General features: G+C 39.8%; 1 protein-coding gene across 1 annotated transcript; it reads right to left on the bottom strand.

Moving 5' to 3' along the window:
- Positions 1–4,590: 4,590 nt before the first annotated feature.
- Positions 4,591–16,446, bottom strand: trim8b (tripartite motif containing 8b). The gene is made up of 5 exons (XM_041973846.1): positions 13,906–16,446; positions 7,434–7,529; positions 7,084–7,349; positions 6,820–6,935; positions 4,591–6,708 (listed from the first exon to the last, which is right to left on the bottom strand). Exons 1-5 carry the CDS (start codon positions 14,509–14,511, stop codon positions 6,017–6,019), a joined length of 1,776 nt encoding a protein of 591 aa, XP_041829780.1. The 5' UTR covers positions 14,512–16,446; the 3' UTR covers positions 4,591–6,016.
- Between the last annotated feature and the right edge of the window lie 1,219 nt (positions 16,447–17,665).

The raw sequence follows: 17,665 nt of genomic DNA, 5'->3' as shown, positions 1-17,665 counted from the left end.
TATAGACGAATGCTGTTATCGTTTGTTTAACTATTATTTCTTTTATATCTGTTTTATTGTTTTAATGTCTGTTTTTATCACTCTTAATTGTACAGCACTTTGGTCAACATATGTTGTTTACTTATACTAGACTTGACATGCCTTAAAGAGAAGGTTTATTATAAAAACTTGTAATTTTAGATTAGATTTTATAAATGTGTTTTATGTATTTTTGCCTCGTGTGTATCTTCTGAAACTCCTGAAAAAAAAGTTCTGTGGTTGTGGCATGAATGAGTAAAGACTTTTTCCTTACTGTGTGTCACTGTGTGGGTATTTTAAAGAAAAGTGTGTGTGTCACAGATACATATCACAAACGTAGGCGAATGGATTACAGCCTGTTTCTGGCTTCTCAAGCAGCTGTTCAGCAGCTGTGTGCACAAGTGTGAGAAAATGTGTGTGTCAGGACATAAAGGGAGAAGTGTTTGTGTGTGTGTGTCAGAGAGAGAGAAAGACAGAAAAGCAGCCCTGTAATTTATGCTACACCTCCGACCCCTCGGCTCTTGGCTGCCTGTGTCTCAACTGAGGTTTGCTGACGTGAGAGAAAAGGCAGCACATCAGAGCTGCGCTTCGGGCTTGAGTGGGGAAAGAGGTGGGAGGACAACGAGGGTGGAGCAAGAAGCAAAATGACTGAAACGTCTGGCTTTATGTGTACGTTAACCACCGTCTGATGTTAGAGGGAAATAAATGGCATTCAGAGACTAAAACTGATTGCAAATGTCTTGCAAAAGCATTTTAAGACATATACTGAAAGTTCATTTTTAACTGTGGAAGTAGTAGAAGACTAATAAGTAGGTTGCATCACATGATCTTCCTCGGCAGTTAGAGGATGAATTTTCTATTTTTCTAATTCATTTAAAGAACCTGAAACAGATTTTTAGGAAGAAGTAACTGCAAACCTGAACCTTTCTATTCTGTTGTTTGCATGCTCCTTATACACACACAAGTAGATCATCCCTGCTGTGTGAATGGGATTGAGTCTTAAAGTGCTGGGTAGGAGAAAGCAGTAATGCAACGGCTTAATCAGGCTAAGGGGAACACACACACAAACACACACTCCTCTGACTGAGTAGTTATCTCAAGACCTTCCATCCTGTTATTTCTCTGCAGGCCTACACCCCCACATACTCAAGAGTCCCATTTGCACTGGACACAGTGATATTTTAAGTTTAGTCTAAATGGGTTTTTCCTCTATTAATGTGTCCTGTAAGATATATTAATATGACAACAGATTAAATAGAAAAGGGAAGCCAGATTATTTATCCACAGCAGAGATTGTGCCGTGTTAGGGCACAAGTGGGAGGATGTCATTTTTATGAAGTCATATAAAGAGTAAAAAGATGACTGTAGAGGCAACTGTATAAACTGAAAAACAGTTTTTAACAAATGTGAGAAATATAAAATAGGTTTACTACCAGCTGTTCATACCTGCTTTTGTTGTATGCAATTTAGGACCCCAACATCTACTAATTATTACCATGTGATGTTAAAAATATTATAATATGGCTTTCTGCTTCTGGGTATCTATTAGTGGACAGAAGACGAGTATCAGATTGTGTTCAACAGGATTTTGAGCGAAGTTTATACCATAAATTGAAGCAAAATGTCTCAGAAACTGTATGTGACAAATATGTCACGCTGGGCTCTTATGGGTTCATTCTTTGTGACACAAAACCTTCTAGCTATGCTAATGCCGTGAGACTTATTTAATTATGACATATCAATTTAACATTAAATTGATTTAGACTTGTAAATTAAACAATGGACTTCATGTTCCTATAATGAATATAGCTGTTATTCAAATATTATCATGTGTTGCTGTTTGTGTCAAATAACCCTGCTGTAACTCAACACTAAAACAAGCTGCTATGCAGCTCATTTATTTGAAAACTACTTAGAATCTTCACAACACCAACAAAATGTTGACCATGGTCAAAACTGCCCATTGACTGTCTTTTGGCGCTAATGATATTTTATGTATAAGTAAAGCTGGAAGGAACCTATGGTCTTATGAAAGCACCTCTCAGCAAGGATGGGGTATTAAATCAAACTAAAGTTTTGATGCAATCCTTTGGTATTTGCTGGGAAGGCAATTAGTTTTAATAAATTGACATATGACCACAATTATTAAAAATTGGACTAACCTGGATAAGGTAGTCGATTTCTTTAGACTGAATTGGGCTGTGTCTGTAAATGTGTCCAGAGATGATAGCTGTGATTTGGAGCTAATAAAATAAAGTTTAATTGAATTTGGGTTTGAATTGAATTGAAAATCCCGTTGTGAATTTAATGTGTGGACAAATGTGAAAAGATCTATTTATATTAAAATAATAACAGAAATAAATGACCCTTTTCAGATTTTTAGTATCGTGGTATTTAAAGCTTTTATACTGAGAGCAACACAAATCCCACTTGTCCCTACACTACCTTTACTGGTCACCATCAAATTACATATTGCATTTATGTAACAATTGCACTATTGCCATAAGTGTTGGCTCAACTTGACTCTTGTATGAACTTAATAGACAGCCCATTCTTAAGCAAATGAGTTCAGTACAACATTGGTCCACCATTTGCAGCTAAAACAGCTTATACTCTTCTGGGAAGGCTTTTCCACAAAGTTTAGGAGTGTGTTTGTAGGATTTTTTTTTTACCATTCCTCCAGAAACACATTTGTAAAGTCAGACACTGATGTTGGATGAGAAGGCCTGACTCTCAGGAAAGGGTCTTTCCCAAACTGTTCCCACAAAATTGGGAGCATGAAAATCTCTTGGTATGCTGAAGCATTCAGAGTTCCTTTCATTTGAACTAAGGGGCCAAGCCCAGCTCCAGAAAAACAACCCCAAACCATGATCCCCCCTCCACCAAACTTTACACTTGGCACAAAGCGGTCGGACAAGTACCGTTTTCCTGACAAGCGCCCATGAGAAGCGTCACCATCATCTCTCCAGAGAACACCTCTCCATTGATCCAGGGTCCAGTGGCGGTGTGTTCTACACCACTGCATCCAACGCTTTGCATTGTTTTTGGTGATGTATTGCTTGGAGGCAGCTGCTTGGCCATGGAAACCCAATCCATGAAGCTCTATTCGCACTGTTCTTGAGCTGATCTGAAGGCCGCATGAAGTTTGGAGGTCTGTAGCAATTGCCTCTACAGAAAGTTGCCGACATTTGCGCACTATGCAGCTCAGCATCTGCCGACCCCACTCAGTCATTTTACAGGGACTACCATTTCGTGGCTGAGTTGCTGTCGTTCCCAATTGCTTCCACTTGGTTATGATACCACTGACAGCTGACTGGAATATTTAGGAGTGAGGAAATTTCATGGCAGGACTTATTACACAGGTGGCATCCTATCACAATACCACGCTGGAATTCCATGAGCTCCTGAGAGCGACACATTCCTTCACAAATGTTTGTAGAAACAGACTGCATGCCTTGGTGCTTGATTTCTGTACACGTGGCCATGTAAGTGATGGGAACACATGATTTAAATTATTTGGATGCAATAACTACTGTCCAATTGTGATCAACATAACAAAATTTTAACTCTAGTTTTAAACATGCATATGAAGTATTACTGCACAAAAAATGACTTAAATGCTTTGTGAGATATGTACTGCAGTGCGTTTTTCAGCTGTGTTGCCAGATTTGACACACAGCTAAAAGACTTCTGAGCTACACACATGCTGTCTATTTTACAGGGTTACCATGCCATCAACTCAATAAGAGTTTGTTAAACTTGACTTTTAACTTTTATATGTACTAACAGGAAAGTTAACAGACTATCAATAAAGCATTTTAACTAATCTGTTTTTACAACTTATTCATATTAAAATCTTTTCAGTAATCAATATGTAACTTTTTCCAGCCTTGGAGCAAAATGCCTGAATGAAGAGTTTATTTCATTCATTTCATATATGGCTTCACAGAGATTAACTTAAAAAAAAAACAAACAAAACAAACAAAAAAAAAACTATTCTATAGAAATATTTATAAAATAATTTTCATTCATTTATTTTCTATACATTAGTCCAGTTAAGGGTTGTGGGGAAGCTGGAGCCTATCCCAACAATTTAAAATAATAGTCGGTCATTTATATATCTACTCTATCACAACAGCTGTTTTCTTTTAATGTTTATCACCGAGACAAACTTGGAAATTACAATGCATGTGTATGAGTGAAACGTTATATTTATTCTTCGGTGAGTTGCAGCGTTTTGGATGATTCCCTAATGTCCACTGAAGTAGCTAATTGGCCAATATAGCATTCTCACCCATGCATAGAAAACAGCCTTTAAATAGATGTCCACTGTAGGACACTTAGCACAAAGGGTTAACAGACTGCCCGTCTAGTCCCATATGTGTTCAGATATGTGGAAACGAGCCAAACAGAATGTAACATCACTGAAACAAAAAATATTTAAGTACAAACACTGTGTTGGTATTGTTCTTTTTAGGGCATTTATTTACATTTACAAAAATATAGAATATGACTGCCTTTATTCTTTAAATGAGATGATGGGATTTCCACATGGACAGTTAACACCAGAGACCAGATTAAATTTGTTTATTTGGAACCCTTCTCCAAATCACATCTGTAATTTTTCCATTTCACAAAATATTTACAAAAAAGATTTTTTTTCTGTAAATGTTGGCTGTTGTAACAGCTCCTTTTTAGGATAAAGAACCGTTCTTTCATCTTTCAGTCCAGTCTTACTCTTTTAAAAAAAGTTCATGAAAAAGTTTCCTCCCACCAGCTGTTTTGTTCATACACTCATTTTTAAAACGGCTTACAGTTTTTCCCTCATTGTTCTTCTTTTGAGTGCCTAAAAACAAACAAAAAGACAAACAAAAACAAAACAAAACAAAAAAAAAATCTCTTCCTTGCATGCTTTTAGCTGCAATCAGGAAGCCAAGACCTTGTGTGCTTATTGAGAGGAAGTGACATCTTTGCCCTGCAGGAAATACAATTACAGCATCATTAGATCATCCAAATGCTTGATTAGTTTGGTCTGTTCAGTCTTGCCTTTTTTTCTCTACAATCAAATAGTCTCTGTAGACAAGCATGACACATGTAAATGTACCAAATAACACAAAGCCATAGTAATCACAAAATGGATACAGTCTTAATATTTTCTGTCCTTCTATGGCAGCAGGATGGAGCGCTAGTTGTAGAAAGGTGCAGAATTCTCAAATACCCAGGACTGGAGTTAACCAGCCCTGATGCAACTCTGCTTTCCCTCCGCAGGTCAGCATCTGCAGTCCTGGCATAGGAAGGCATCCACAAGTGCATTGTGGGTGTTCCAATGGAAGAGCCTTTTGTGTTCAAGCTGTACAATCCATCCCTGAACTTAGCAAAGGAATAAGTGCCAAGTTGATAAAAATCAAGAGACAGGAAGGAACTGTGGTCCCTCTTTAAAGGATCTATCTATCAAAGTCAGCTATGTGGAGAAAAATATGAAGCTAATAACATAAGGCATTTGGCCTCAGTATAACTGGAGGGGCAATTATATCAGTGAGCTCAACACTGCACGGTATTATAACTCTTCCCTTTAGCCTCAGTGAGAAGCCTTGAGGAAGCATGAAAACATTTTCTAGAAACAGTCCATTTCCAATCAGTCCCCTACTCTATAAATAAAATTAAAAAACTGCATCTCATCTTCTCCTTTACAGGCCCCTCATTATTTTTTGTTTATGTGTTGAATGGTGAGCCGAGCTGTGCCAGAGTGAGCAGCTGGCTGCGTATCCATTTCACCTATAATACAATACATGAATCACTGATTGAAAATAAAGTAAGGAAGAAAAACACAAAGAGATAAACCCTGCCCCCGAATGCGTGTACAGATATAAACATTTATTCTAGTGTGTGTATAGTGTATTTGCATTTTTTTCCCCCCCAGTTAATAAGTTGGTAAAGGTGTGCTATTTTGGTGCTGTCTCTTTTGTGTGTGTGTGTGTGTGTGTGTGTGTCTGCTGTGTTAACTGGTGACGTAGTGCTTTGTAGAAGGCTGCCCATACAGCCCATAGAAATCTGCATGTCTGTGCGTCTGTGAGGCATCTATCCAGTCCCTCACTGCCAAGCCCTGCATGGATGGACCTCCAGAGGCCAGACCAGGAGGAGGGGGGTAGTCCTGGGGGCTGACCCAGGGAAAGGAACCTGAACGTGGGTACGGAGGATGGCTGCGGTGGCCTGACACGGATGGCACTCCGGAGCAGTAGCAGTTATCCATAGTACACACTAGGATCTTTCGGCCCCCGTACTGTGGCAGCACAGCCTGCTGGGAGGAGTGAGAGGAGCCGCTGCCTCCGGGAGGAAAGTGTGAGGAACCAAACACGGAGCCTGAATGGTGGTTGGTCAACGAACCACTTCCACTTCCTGTGCTGCCACTCTCGCTGATGTGAGGTGGGGCACAGGGGCCGAGAGGCTGTTGATTGGTGGACTGGCCTTCTCCAGAGGCAGAACTGGAGCTCAGGTAGGGCTGTTTGGCTAACGACGAGGAAGAAGATGAGGAAGAGTCTTTAAAACCTGGAGCTGCGTTTTTCCCAGCGCTCCCGTTTCCCTCTGGGAAGGCAGTGGAATGTTTCCGTTTCTCTGCTCCAGATCCCGAGCTATGACCGCTGGGAAACGCAGGAACGGACTGCAGAAACGTTGATGGAGGAGTGAGGGGAACTGAGAGGGAGGAAGGTGTGAAATAAGAGGAGGTAAGTGGTAATTAGAATAAAAACATCTTCAGTGCAGTCATGCCTTGCAAAAAAGCATGAAAAGAAATTTAATTCTTACCTTCAAGTGTTCTTTTTAAGCTCTTCTCTCTTTTAGAGATCTCAGAAAGAAATAGTTTAGAGTTGAGATTCCCGACTTTGTAAGGAGGGAGACTGCTGCCCACACATGCCTGAGACCTGTAAAAGGTGCCAAGAGACATGCAAAACTCAAGATAAGTCGGAAAATGCTGCCTCTAAATAACAGACCCCAAGGCAAAAAAAAAAAAAAAAAAAAAAAAAAAGTGAATCGTCCATTTTAAAGAACCATACAGAATCATTTTCTCACCTGTCTGTGAGGATTTTAACAGGCTTGGTGTTTTTCATGAAGCTCAGTTCCTCGGCTTTACTAAAAGCAGTGTGGATGGAGCTCAGCAGCTTCTGTGCTTCATGTCGCTGTTCTCCAAGAGCCAAAACCTGGGCCGCATTTTCCTGGCAAAACCGAGCCTGAGCCTGATCCAAAGCCTCCAGTGTTCGGCCGAGATCCTCCTCGAGGAGCTGGTGCATCCGCTGGTACTGCAGGCGAACTTCTTCTTTCAGTTCGCACACCCTGTCCTGTAGAAGGGAAAAAAAAAAAAAAAAAATCAATCCACTCGAAATTAAAATGCAATGTGCCAGAGCAAGGCGCTTTAAACGTACCTCCACCACACACTTGTCAGAGTCCAGTTTGCAAAGCTGCTCTTCAATCTCTTGCACTCGCTCCTCCACGTGCTCCTGCTGTCTTAACAGGTTTTGCTAAGAAGAAAGAAAAAGGAAAAGTCTCAGGCTTTTGGAAGTTTTGACCTCAGTTAGCCACTAGCATCCCCTCCCCATACCAGAGATATTAGAATCCGGGAGCTGGCTAATTTAGTCTCCATCCAACACACAATCCCTGCGGGGGAGGAGGGAGGGGGATGCTGTCATAGCAACCAACAGCTATTTTGTGTTTGCATTGGTGAGGGAGGACCAATGTTGGGGGAGCTGGGGGCAGCGGCAGAGATAGAATGGGCAGAAAAAGCTCCAGCAGCTTGGTGCTCCTCCTCTCTTCTCTTCTGTCCTGTACTTTTTCTTTGAAACACATGCATTTACGCAGTGGAGGCTGCTCTGAGCTGTGGTAATGTTGTGGCAACAGCACCTGTTATTTCTGGGATGATGATGGCATGTAAACAACAGCAGACAAATAGTCAAGCTGACTCTCATCCTGCTCAGCTTGTGTAGAGAATAAAATGAGAAAGACTGCACAACATCAACAATTCACATCAACTCCCTGAAAGCTGGAATGCCAATGACACAGTTTAGCTGACCGTTCTTGTTAATATTTAATGGAAAATATGAATATTCCCCGTTAAACATTTAATGGTGGGGGAAGCACACTTACAAAATGGTGCAGAGCAAGATTAGCACACCAGGAAAAAAACACAACATCAATATGAGTTTTCAATAGTGCTCGCAGCTTTATGAGCCCTATTTGGTGAACCTGAACCGGGTGCCGGTGCCAGTTAGTTATAGGCATCATTCAGCCCCTCAGTAGTCCTCAGCATTAGTAGTAATTTATGCAAAGCTTGCAGGTTCTTCTTTGACTTTGCAGCTGACAGACACTTGCTATCACCTTTATATATTTGCAATTCACCGTGATGTTGTCATTGTTACCACTTATAAAGTGTGGACATAAAGCTTTTTCTCTGTATTCACATGCTCAGGGACAGAAAAGGATCAATTAGCCAGCAGATAAACTACTTTATCAACCTGAACGCAATATAATTATTAAAAGTTTTAATTACTTGCACAGAACACATCCAAGAAAGCAAAAAGAGACTATCCACACATAAGAATAAATTATTCAATTTCATATTGTAAAAAAGAGGGGAAAATAAGATAACACTAGCTGTAATTCCATCTATATGAAAAGTTCATTTTAAGCAGTTTTTCTTAAATTTTTCTTCATTACAAAATGTTTGCTGTAAAATTAATTTTGCTGAAACAAGCAGCAAATTAACTGCCTACATGTGACAAAACTAAAAGAAAATCAAAAGATCATTTTGGTCACCAGTCATGTTGGTAAAATGCTTCATATTAGCTGTTTTTGCATTTAAAAAAAGGCAAAAAAACAGGAAAATATTGTGAGGCTTTAAGGAATTTAACCCCCAATTTTGTTGTGTCTAACACTCTTTATTGGGTGCTAGAAAATGAGTGGAGAGAGGATGCTGCTCTTTATCATCGTAGATGAATTTGTAATCAAACATAATCTACAGCTAAGCTATGGACTGTACTTAAATCGCACTTTTCTAGTCTGTTCTAAGCATTCGAAGCCCTTCTACATTACATGCCACTTTCACCCATTTGCTATCACACACATTCATACACCAAAGAGCACATCGAAGGCAACGTGGGGTTCGGTGTCTTGCCCAAGGCCACTCAGACGTGTAGTCCAGGGAAGCCGGAATCGAATTACCAATCCTCCAAATGGTGGACGACCGCTCTTCCTCCTGAGCTCCAGCTGGGTTTTGGACAACTGTGTTTAAATCAATTTGATTGGATTTTCATAGTTATTGTTTTATTTATTTTTTTCCTGATTATGTTTTTAGTATTAGGTTAAGAACCATTTTGTTTTTATCTCAACTGTTTGAAGGGTTTTTACTATTTGTTTTGTTGATTTTCTTTGTGAAGAATTGTGTGACATTCATTTTTTAAATTTGCTCTATAAATCTGGGATATCACATTTACTTAATTTCACTTTAATTACACACCACCATTAATGAATCCTAAGGATCCCTCAATATAGTCACGTTCCATAAAAGATTATGTCTGAACCATAAGGTTGAGGATAGGTTCCCGTTTGAGGAGGAATACCTCAGTGGGACAGCACAGCAGAGGAAGAGTTTTTCCCTTCTAACAAACTTATTAACTCCTCCATGCTGGTTTTGTTTTAGCTATAGACACAAACAAACAAGAAAAGACCAAGGTGTCATAAGCTACGTTTACATGGACAAATATTTCATCTATCCGACTGAAATCAATCTGATTACATGGACGCTGGATAAAGTGATCTGATCAGTTGTATTTACATGACGGACAGATTTAATACGATCGTGACACTTTTGACATGCGCAGTGCTACTAGTTCGGAAGAAGAATCGTTTTCTTTGAAACTTTTGACATTTTGAATCTGGACCAACATATGTACTGAGTGTAACCAGGCTTTAAGAAAGAGACTGAATCATCATAATCATCAGTCCATCAAGTGAATGATCAGTTCTCAGGCTGAATGTTTGTTCACATACCACCACCATCATCATCACTCTCCAGTCATGCCAACCAAAAGCAGCTGATTTTATCATTAATGATCGGCTGCTTTAGAGCCTGATAGGAACGAAAACCTGCCTACTCTTGGGCCTCAGCGGCACATGGTTGGGAATCATTGCCCTAGATAGCTCTCTCTCTCTCTCTCTCTGTCACTCTTGCACACACAATGAATGTGGTTAGATCCAGGACGGTGACCTGGTTGTGCTGACTGATTGAGTTAGGCTCTGAGCAGAAGCCAGAGGGGTGGGGGTGTTGGTGGGTTGAAGGAGTCAAAGCTGTGCAGAGGGGGTTGGAGGGTGGGGTTCCAACTAAATGTATGTGATACCTCTCGGGGAGGGTGAAAAAAAAAAGGGGAGGACGCTTTTTAGCTGTCATCTCCCCACAGTGTCTTTTCCATCAGAGCCACCAAAGCTGTAGAGGAGGTTCCAGGGGGAAGGTCAGCCCTTGCCAGAGGTGGCTGGTGGATGGTGCAAGGGAGGTGAATTTAAGAGGGCGGGGGGGGGTGCTGGTACAGAGGTGAAGAGCAGGGTGAGGGCTGTAGGGGGATGTATCTGTGTGCACATTAATCACATTCATCATGGTGGATGAATGGGTAGTCAGTGTGATGGTGAATATTTTAAAAACATTTAAGGATTATAAAAAGCTGATATGATGGCTGCTTCAAATCAGCGGCATTTCATTATCTTCCTGTAATTTGCACAAATAGTTTCTCCAGGAAATCATTCAATAAAGGAATAGAGGTGGAAGTCAGCGAGATGAGATCGTAGAATCAAACAGCCTTTGCATTAGTTTCTTCCATATTAAAACTGGGCCTATTTTTAATATTTTAGTAGAGTTAAAAAATAAATTCACACCTAGGATCTTTTTTTTTATCCAAAAGACAAATTAACATGCTATACAGACATTTTTTCTAAACAATTTCAAACCTAGGTTACCATTTTATAGATATGTGAGTTTTAATTTAACCAGACAATTTAAATACTGATTGGATAGATCAACAGTTCATTAATATGTGATATTTAGACTGAACCCAAATGAAGGTACCTTTGCTATAAAATGTGTACGCCAGCGTGGTAATTGTGCAAAAAAAAAAAAAAAAAAACCTCTGTCAAACTTTAAACAATTAGATGATCTGATTTTATTTTTTAATCATACTGAATTACAGTAAATTGAGAATTTGCTGGACCAAAACATTTGATTATATTCTGCACATACATGAGCATTTTCTTAATTCTGACAGCTGATTTGACAAGTTTACTCCATTTAAAATTAGGATATAAAGCATCAGTCAAAGGTTTGGACACACCAACCCATTAAATATGGATGTGTCCAATCTTCTCACTGGTACAGTAATTCTGTCAATGATAGGAGAATGCTGAATATAAAGTATGTCTAACAGGCTTTTTGCTCCAAAACTGGTGGATACACAAAACTCTGGTTTCATGTCTGCTTCTAACAATAAAAAGCAGCACAGAAGTCAGTAGCAGGAAAGAGGTTTCTATAAAATTATCAAGCAAATCTGAAGCAAACAAGGAAAGTGAATGAGGCGTGTTTTCATTTGCTGGCATAGATTTAAAAAGGTGGATGAGTATTATAGGCTTTATTATGCAGTGTTGTTATTATGGGGTCAGTGAATGATATGAGAAAACAGATGTTTTCAGGATTTTTTCCAGTTAAATGTTATGGATAAAGAGCTGATCAATCATGCAAGTTACATTTTTATGTCAGAATCAATTCTAAAAGGTGTTTAGACATTTTCTTGAAAAAGATAAAAACCATATTAAGCAATCTTTTTTTTTAATAAGGCAGCTTTGTTTTTGTTGTTTATAATTGTGTCATTTACAACAGTCTTTTCATGCAATATAATAATACAATTAAAAATTTAGGGAAACTAAGATGTTGCAGAGATGACCCAATCTCATATCCCGAGAGAAAAAACACTTCTTCCATAATAATAATAAAAAAGCAACGTTCATGTGAGCGTCACATTACCATTGATCAATGTTGATCTGAGCTTGAGCCGACATATACTCATGACGACCGCAGAATCATCTGACCTCAGAATAAATATTGACTGTACAATTTCCCCACTGGAGACAAAATCCAGAAGCTGCATGGCTTTTAGTCCTGTGTGGAAAGCTGGAAGGTTGCAGGTAAAAGGCAGCAGTGCAACCAAATTAGCATTAGATATTTCAACATTTTTTTCCAAAACCAAAAACATATTAAATTAAATACATTTAGTCAAATCCAACAATTAATATACATTAACTGACTGAGGAAAATACTGCGATTTTGATCATTGTTTTTATAATTAACTAGATAAATATGAGATTTTATGCTGAGCTTTGTCTGGTCTAAAGATAAATGAAGACCTTTTTCCTTCATTTCTCATTATTTTCTGAGATTTGATAAACCGACTGATATAATTAATAATAAAACTCAGTCCAATGTACTTTTGATAATAAAACTAATACGCTCACACTGCTTATGAATAGCTAAAGCTCAAGTTGCCATTACACTGTATGTTTAATTTTCTGCAGTTAAATATCAAACTCAGTGACCAATGCATCTCAGTCACAATACTTCACCTCGAATCTCAGTGATTGAAATAAAATACTTGTTTTAGTATTTAACAACTGATGAATCATCGGATGAAACTGAACCTGATTTTTAGAGAAGATTTAAAGTCATTTTAAGTGATTTTAGTAAAACAGTGAAATTGAGTCACATTTTTTCCCTGGTGTCAATTTAGCTTTAATAAAAGTTGAATCATAGCATTACCAACAGGAACTACACCCTACCATGTCATGGTTGACACCTAAACAGGGTGTTGGGGTTAACTGAATGACTCAGTTGGCAATGACGCCTTTGTGGTACTCCTCCTGACTGAACTGTTCTCTCTCACACCCGTAAAAAAAGAAAGGGGAGGAAAACCAGTCCGACCTCTACTGGAACCAGAGATGGTGAACACCAAAACCCCAGGAAGGGAAGAGGTTAATAAATAAAAGACCCAAGTAGACTGCAGAAGCAAGTGACGAATCACTTTAATTCCCCCTTCCCCTCGACTTCACTCCCGCCCACCCCCCACCTCCCAACTGGCGATCCCTGAGCTCGGATGCACCTGTGCTGGGGAGATAAGGCCCTCTGAAGGCCCCTCATCGTTCCACCCTCTACTGCATTGTTTGTCATTCCAACAGATGAGAACAGAGGCTGGAATGGATCACAACTGAAAACTGAGAGACCGAGTCAAAACACTCTAGATGCAGCCGTTTCAAAAGCAAATTTTTTTTTGCCCCTTGAAAATACGAACACATCTAAGAACAGACCAAGAAAGAAAAAGCTCCACTTTAATTCCTGAACATGACAAAGAAAGACATTTAAATACTACCCCCCTTATTCCATTGACATTTGACAACAAAGTGGATGAAAAATGACCTCGCTGGCTCATGTGATGCCTTTAGAAAAGCATTTAGAGACCACTTATTGATCACTGATGATGTCAAGTCAATTTATTTATAAGCACACTCAAAAACAACAAGCATTGATCAAAGTGCTGTACAACCAAAATTAAAAACGGTTGAAGCAGCAGACTAATTCTTGCAAGCAGGGCCAAAAAAACTGAACACTTTCTTGGTTATTGGCTGGGGATGTGCTATGTCAGCAGGTTGTGCAAAAGTATGCCAGTTTGCTAAATGTCCAAATCACAAAATATTGAATTTACATGATTGATAACCAAAAGAAAAATACATGTCAGACATCATACTGTGTTTTTGTTTCTATCATAATCTGTGCATAAATTAAATCTGAATGTTTAATGTGGTAAGTCTTACTCTGATGTCGTTGCGTCGCAGCTCCACGTCAGTGACGGCGTGGCCGTGGCTGGGGTGGCAGCGGGCAAAGCAGCAGTACTGACACACTGCTGTCTGCTCGGCCTCGCAGTGGTACAGCCTGTATTCATCATGTTGCGGGCAGGTCCAGGCCTTAACTGCCTCCGCCTCCACCAACAGGTGCCCCAGGGCTGAGCACGGCTGCTGCAGGTGTGTCTGGACGTGAGACTGGCAGCACGGGGCATTGCAGCGCAGGCAAACCTTAACTGCTGGGAGCGGTGGGCCTCGGCGGCACAGGATGCACTGCAGGGCTGGCGTGGTAGCCTTCTCCACGCTCAGGGCGTTGTACTTTTCAACTATGTTGGACAGTTTGTGGTTCTTCTCCAGGCTGGGCTTCTGTGTGTAAGCATGATTGCACTCGGGGCAGCGAGCCAGTGAGGAGTCTTTGGCCCAGGCCTCACTGATGCAGCCCCGGCAGAAGTTGTGCTTACAGGGCAGCTGGATGGGATCCGAGAACACGTGCAGGCAGATGGGGCAGATGAGCTCCTCCTCAAAACAGTTCCTCCACGTCTCAGCCATGTCAGAGGCCATCGTGGCACAAGCAGGCATACACAAAGAGTTTTCCACTTCTCCCAGACCTCTAGGTCTCTGCCTAGCTAATGAAACCTGACACTTTCTCAGAATGAGCTGTGATAGAAAAGATAAAACGGCCTGATGCTGTCCTGAAAGATTAGTCTTTTTATATCAACCCTTGTGGCCAAATCAGACAAATCTCCCTGACAGATGAATATTGCTTATAAATGCAGCAAGAATGCAAGGGGGAAAAAAAAAAAAAAAAAATCCTGACCAAGAGAAGGCCTCAGGCAATGACAACACCTTGGTAATTTCAGCACATAAAACAGAAGCTGACGTTATGCAGATTACAGGAAACTCTGCTTTCCGTTCCTCTAAATCACACAGGGCCTGCTTTCACAGCTTCAGTGTGTGTGTTTATAGGCCTGTTGGTAACCAAAAGCCCGTGTGCTACAGGTAAACCATGAAAATGCAAACAAGGCACAGAGAATTCATTATCTACACAATAACATTCAATCACGAGATAAATCTGTCTCTGTGTGACACATGAAAAGACTCTTGATCTTTTCTGCTGCCAGCTCAGGCCCTTACCTTAAGAGCTTCCCCCACTTAAACGTCGGATTATGATTGACTGTGGACTAATTCAGACCAACAAACGAAGCATGAAAAGCATTAGAAAGGACCGCTGGAGCCCACACCCTGATTACTATTCACACACAGGACGCTTTTAAAACGGGAATCTGTTTCATCGAGCCCTCAAGGACGCTTGATTCCTTCAATAATCACAACGCAGCGCAATGCTTTTGTCCGATGAATCATAAATAAGTATTCAAGGAGACCCCGCCAGTGATTTCTCTACACATACAACCAGCAACGGCTTGGTAGGCAATAAATGCTGTTGTACTGGTCAAATGGATAACACAGGTAGCCCCGGTCCATCAATTAGACATAAAAGAGACATTTCTATTTGATGAATAACGTCAGCTATGTGGCACAGTTCGCATATCTGTACACAAGGCCTCGGCTTTTCTACCAGTTTTCTATCGACGAAAAGGCCCTATAATCTCATTAAAGTGAAAATCATACCCAGGCCATCATTTCGAGGCTGTTTACTGCATAGTTAATCGTTTTAATGGTCCAGTCCAGCTCCTGCGCACAAAACAAAGGGTTTTAGGATCCGCAGGAATGTTGGCTGCTATTGCGGAGCCGTTTGCTTCCCCCCCTCCAACACATCTATCAAATCTCTACTCACACAAAGGTTATTATTTTTCAGACGTATCCTACCTTTATACTTTGGTGTCCATCTTATACACCCATTGAAGCCTCAGCCTTTAGCCGACAACATATTTATCTACTTCCTTATCTAAATTAAATCGCGTAAATTACCTCAGACGTCACCTCACCATTTTCTACCACAGCACAGGTACATATAAACACAAGATAGAGTCCATTTCCAAACGAGTGCGGAGGTTGCTAATATAGGCTATAGTCATATTTTTTCCAGGCAGCCATATTTATATATTCAACTAATAAAAATACAAAAATATACCCTCCTGATCTTAAAGGGGACGTCGCGTTTCTGTCCTTGTTGGGGCTAGCTGTCATCAGCCATCTTGCAAATCCTCATTTTTTAAAAGGATATATATCCGCCGCGAAAAAAAGCTGTAAGCTGTTCCACCAAAGCTGCTTTTCGATAGCTGATCTATGTACAATTACACCGACGTAAAGTCTGGTTATTTAAATAAAAATAAAACATGTTTTTTTCGGTACTGTAGGTCCGAAAGAGCCGTCTTGACTGGGGTACGTTTGGTGGCCTGATTTTCCCTGTGTGAGTCGACTCCGTGGTTCATAAAAATCCAACACGATTGTGAATAATAATGTGTGTTTTCTCCCCCCCTTTTCTTTCTGTCTCTATCGGCCAGGCTGTAGCGAGAGGAGAGGAATGCAGGAGAGCCGACTTAAACACGTCAAAACAACCAGAATGAAACGCGACTTCCTCTTAGGATTTTAAAAATAAAATCACCTTTCGCTGAAGAGGGAAAAATAAGCTAGCTAAATACTTGGCTAGCTAAATACTTAGCTAGCTAATAGTAAACGAAGACAGAGTAATAACACTGGTCTAAGTATGTACATGTTTGCGTCAATATATACATACAAGTGAATTCTTATTTATTTATTTTATTTTAACTTGCCATGTCATTCAACAATCAAGCTATTGTGGCCTTTAGGTGCCTCTGTAGGCTCAAGAAGAAATTAAACTTTGCATAAAAAGTAAGGAAATTTGTGTTTGGTCAGTTATTTTTCTCCTTTCATAATATTAACCAACAACAAATCTTAGGAAAGACTGAGTAGCCACCTTTTGCACCACAGCTGCTGTTTCAACCCCTAATTACCCAGCTTTGGGATCAATAAAAGTATCTGTCTGTCCGTCCATCTATCGTCCATCTTTAACATGAAGTAGAATTTTTAGAATTCCAGGAATGGTTTGCCATGAGTCCAGACCTCTTTTATATACAGTCGTATGGTCCAGACCCAATTAACACCAGGAATCAGCTGAATGTGCAAAAGTGACCAACACACAGTGATTAAACTTCAACAACTTTCCATTGAGGAAGGGGATACCATCCCAAGACAAAATGTGACCAGCCTGGTGACCAGCATGAGGAGAAGGGGCCATGTTGTTGTAGTTTACTTATGATCAATTGAGATGTTACAAGTTTTGTCATATTGTGATTAATTTATGTTGAGTCCATAAAGGGAGGGGTTCCTATGTTAACACCTTATTTCATCAAACATTATTGCATGACATTTGTGGAGGATCTATTACAGTAAGTAAAGACATGCATGTATATTGGCTATTGGCTGCCTTGAGTTTAGTATAATAGTTTGACTCGCTCTCTTCTCTCTTTTTCTTCAGCAAGTAACTGTTTAGCTTATCCAACATGCAGTGACAGGAAAACAAACTAAATAAGGCTTGGTTAACAAATATATTGATCCATTATCTTGAGAAAAAAAACCTTGGTTATCCAAATGACATTAAAAATGTTTCCAAGCAAGCATGACTTCTCTTGACTTCAATACATCAATATACATAAAAAAAAAAAAATAATAATAATAATAATTTAAATCCATCTCAAAATATTTATGTATTTTATCTCTTTTAGCCTATTTTGTCTTTTTTTTAAAACTT

The sequence above is a fragment of the Melanotaenia boesemani genome, chromosome 21 (genome assembly GCF_017639745.1).
Source record: "Melanotaenia boesemani isolate fMelBoe1 chromosome 21, fMelBoe1.pri, whole genome shotgun sequence".
In the NCBI taxonomy this organism is placed as follows: domain Eukaryota; kingdom Metazoa; phylum Chordata; class Actinopteri; order Atheriniformes; family Melanotaeniidae; genus Melanotaenia; species Melanotaenia boesemani.
Note: the sequence above shows the minus strand (reverse complement) of the source record. Positions and strands in the feature narration are given on the sequence as shown.

Excerpts from the sequence above, each read along its gene's own strand:
- trim8b (XM_041973846.1), bottom strand. The coding sequence starts at position 14,511 with ATGCCTGCTTGTGCCACGATGGCCTCTGACATGGCTGAGACGTGGAGG. Across the intron at positions 6,936-7,083 it reads GTTAAAATCCTCACAGACAG|GTCTCAGGCATGTGTGGGCA; the intron begins GTGAGAAAATGA and ends CACCTTTTACAG. Across the intron at positions 6,709-6,819 it reads CTTAAAAAGAACACTTGAAG|TTCCCCTCACTCCTCCATCA; the intron begins GTAAGAATTAAA and ends CCTCCCTCTCAG.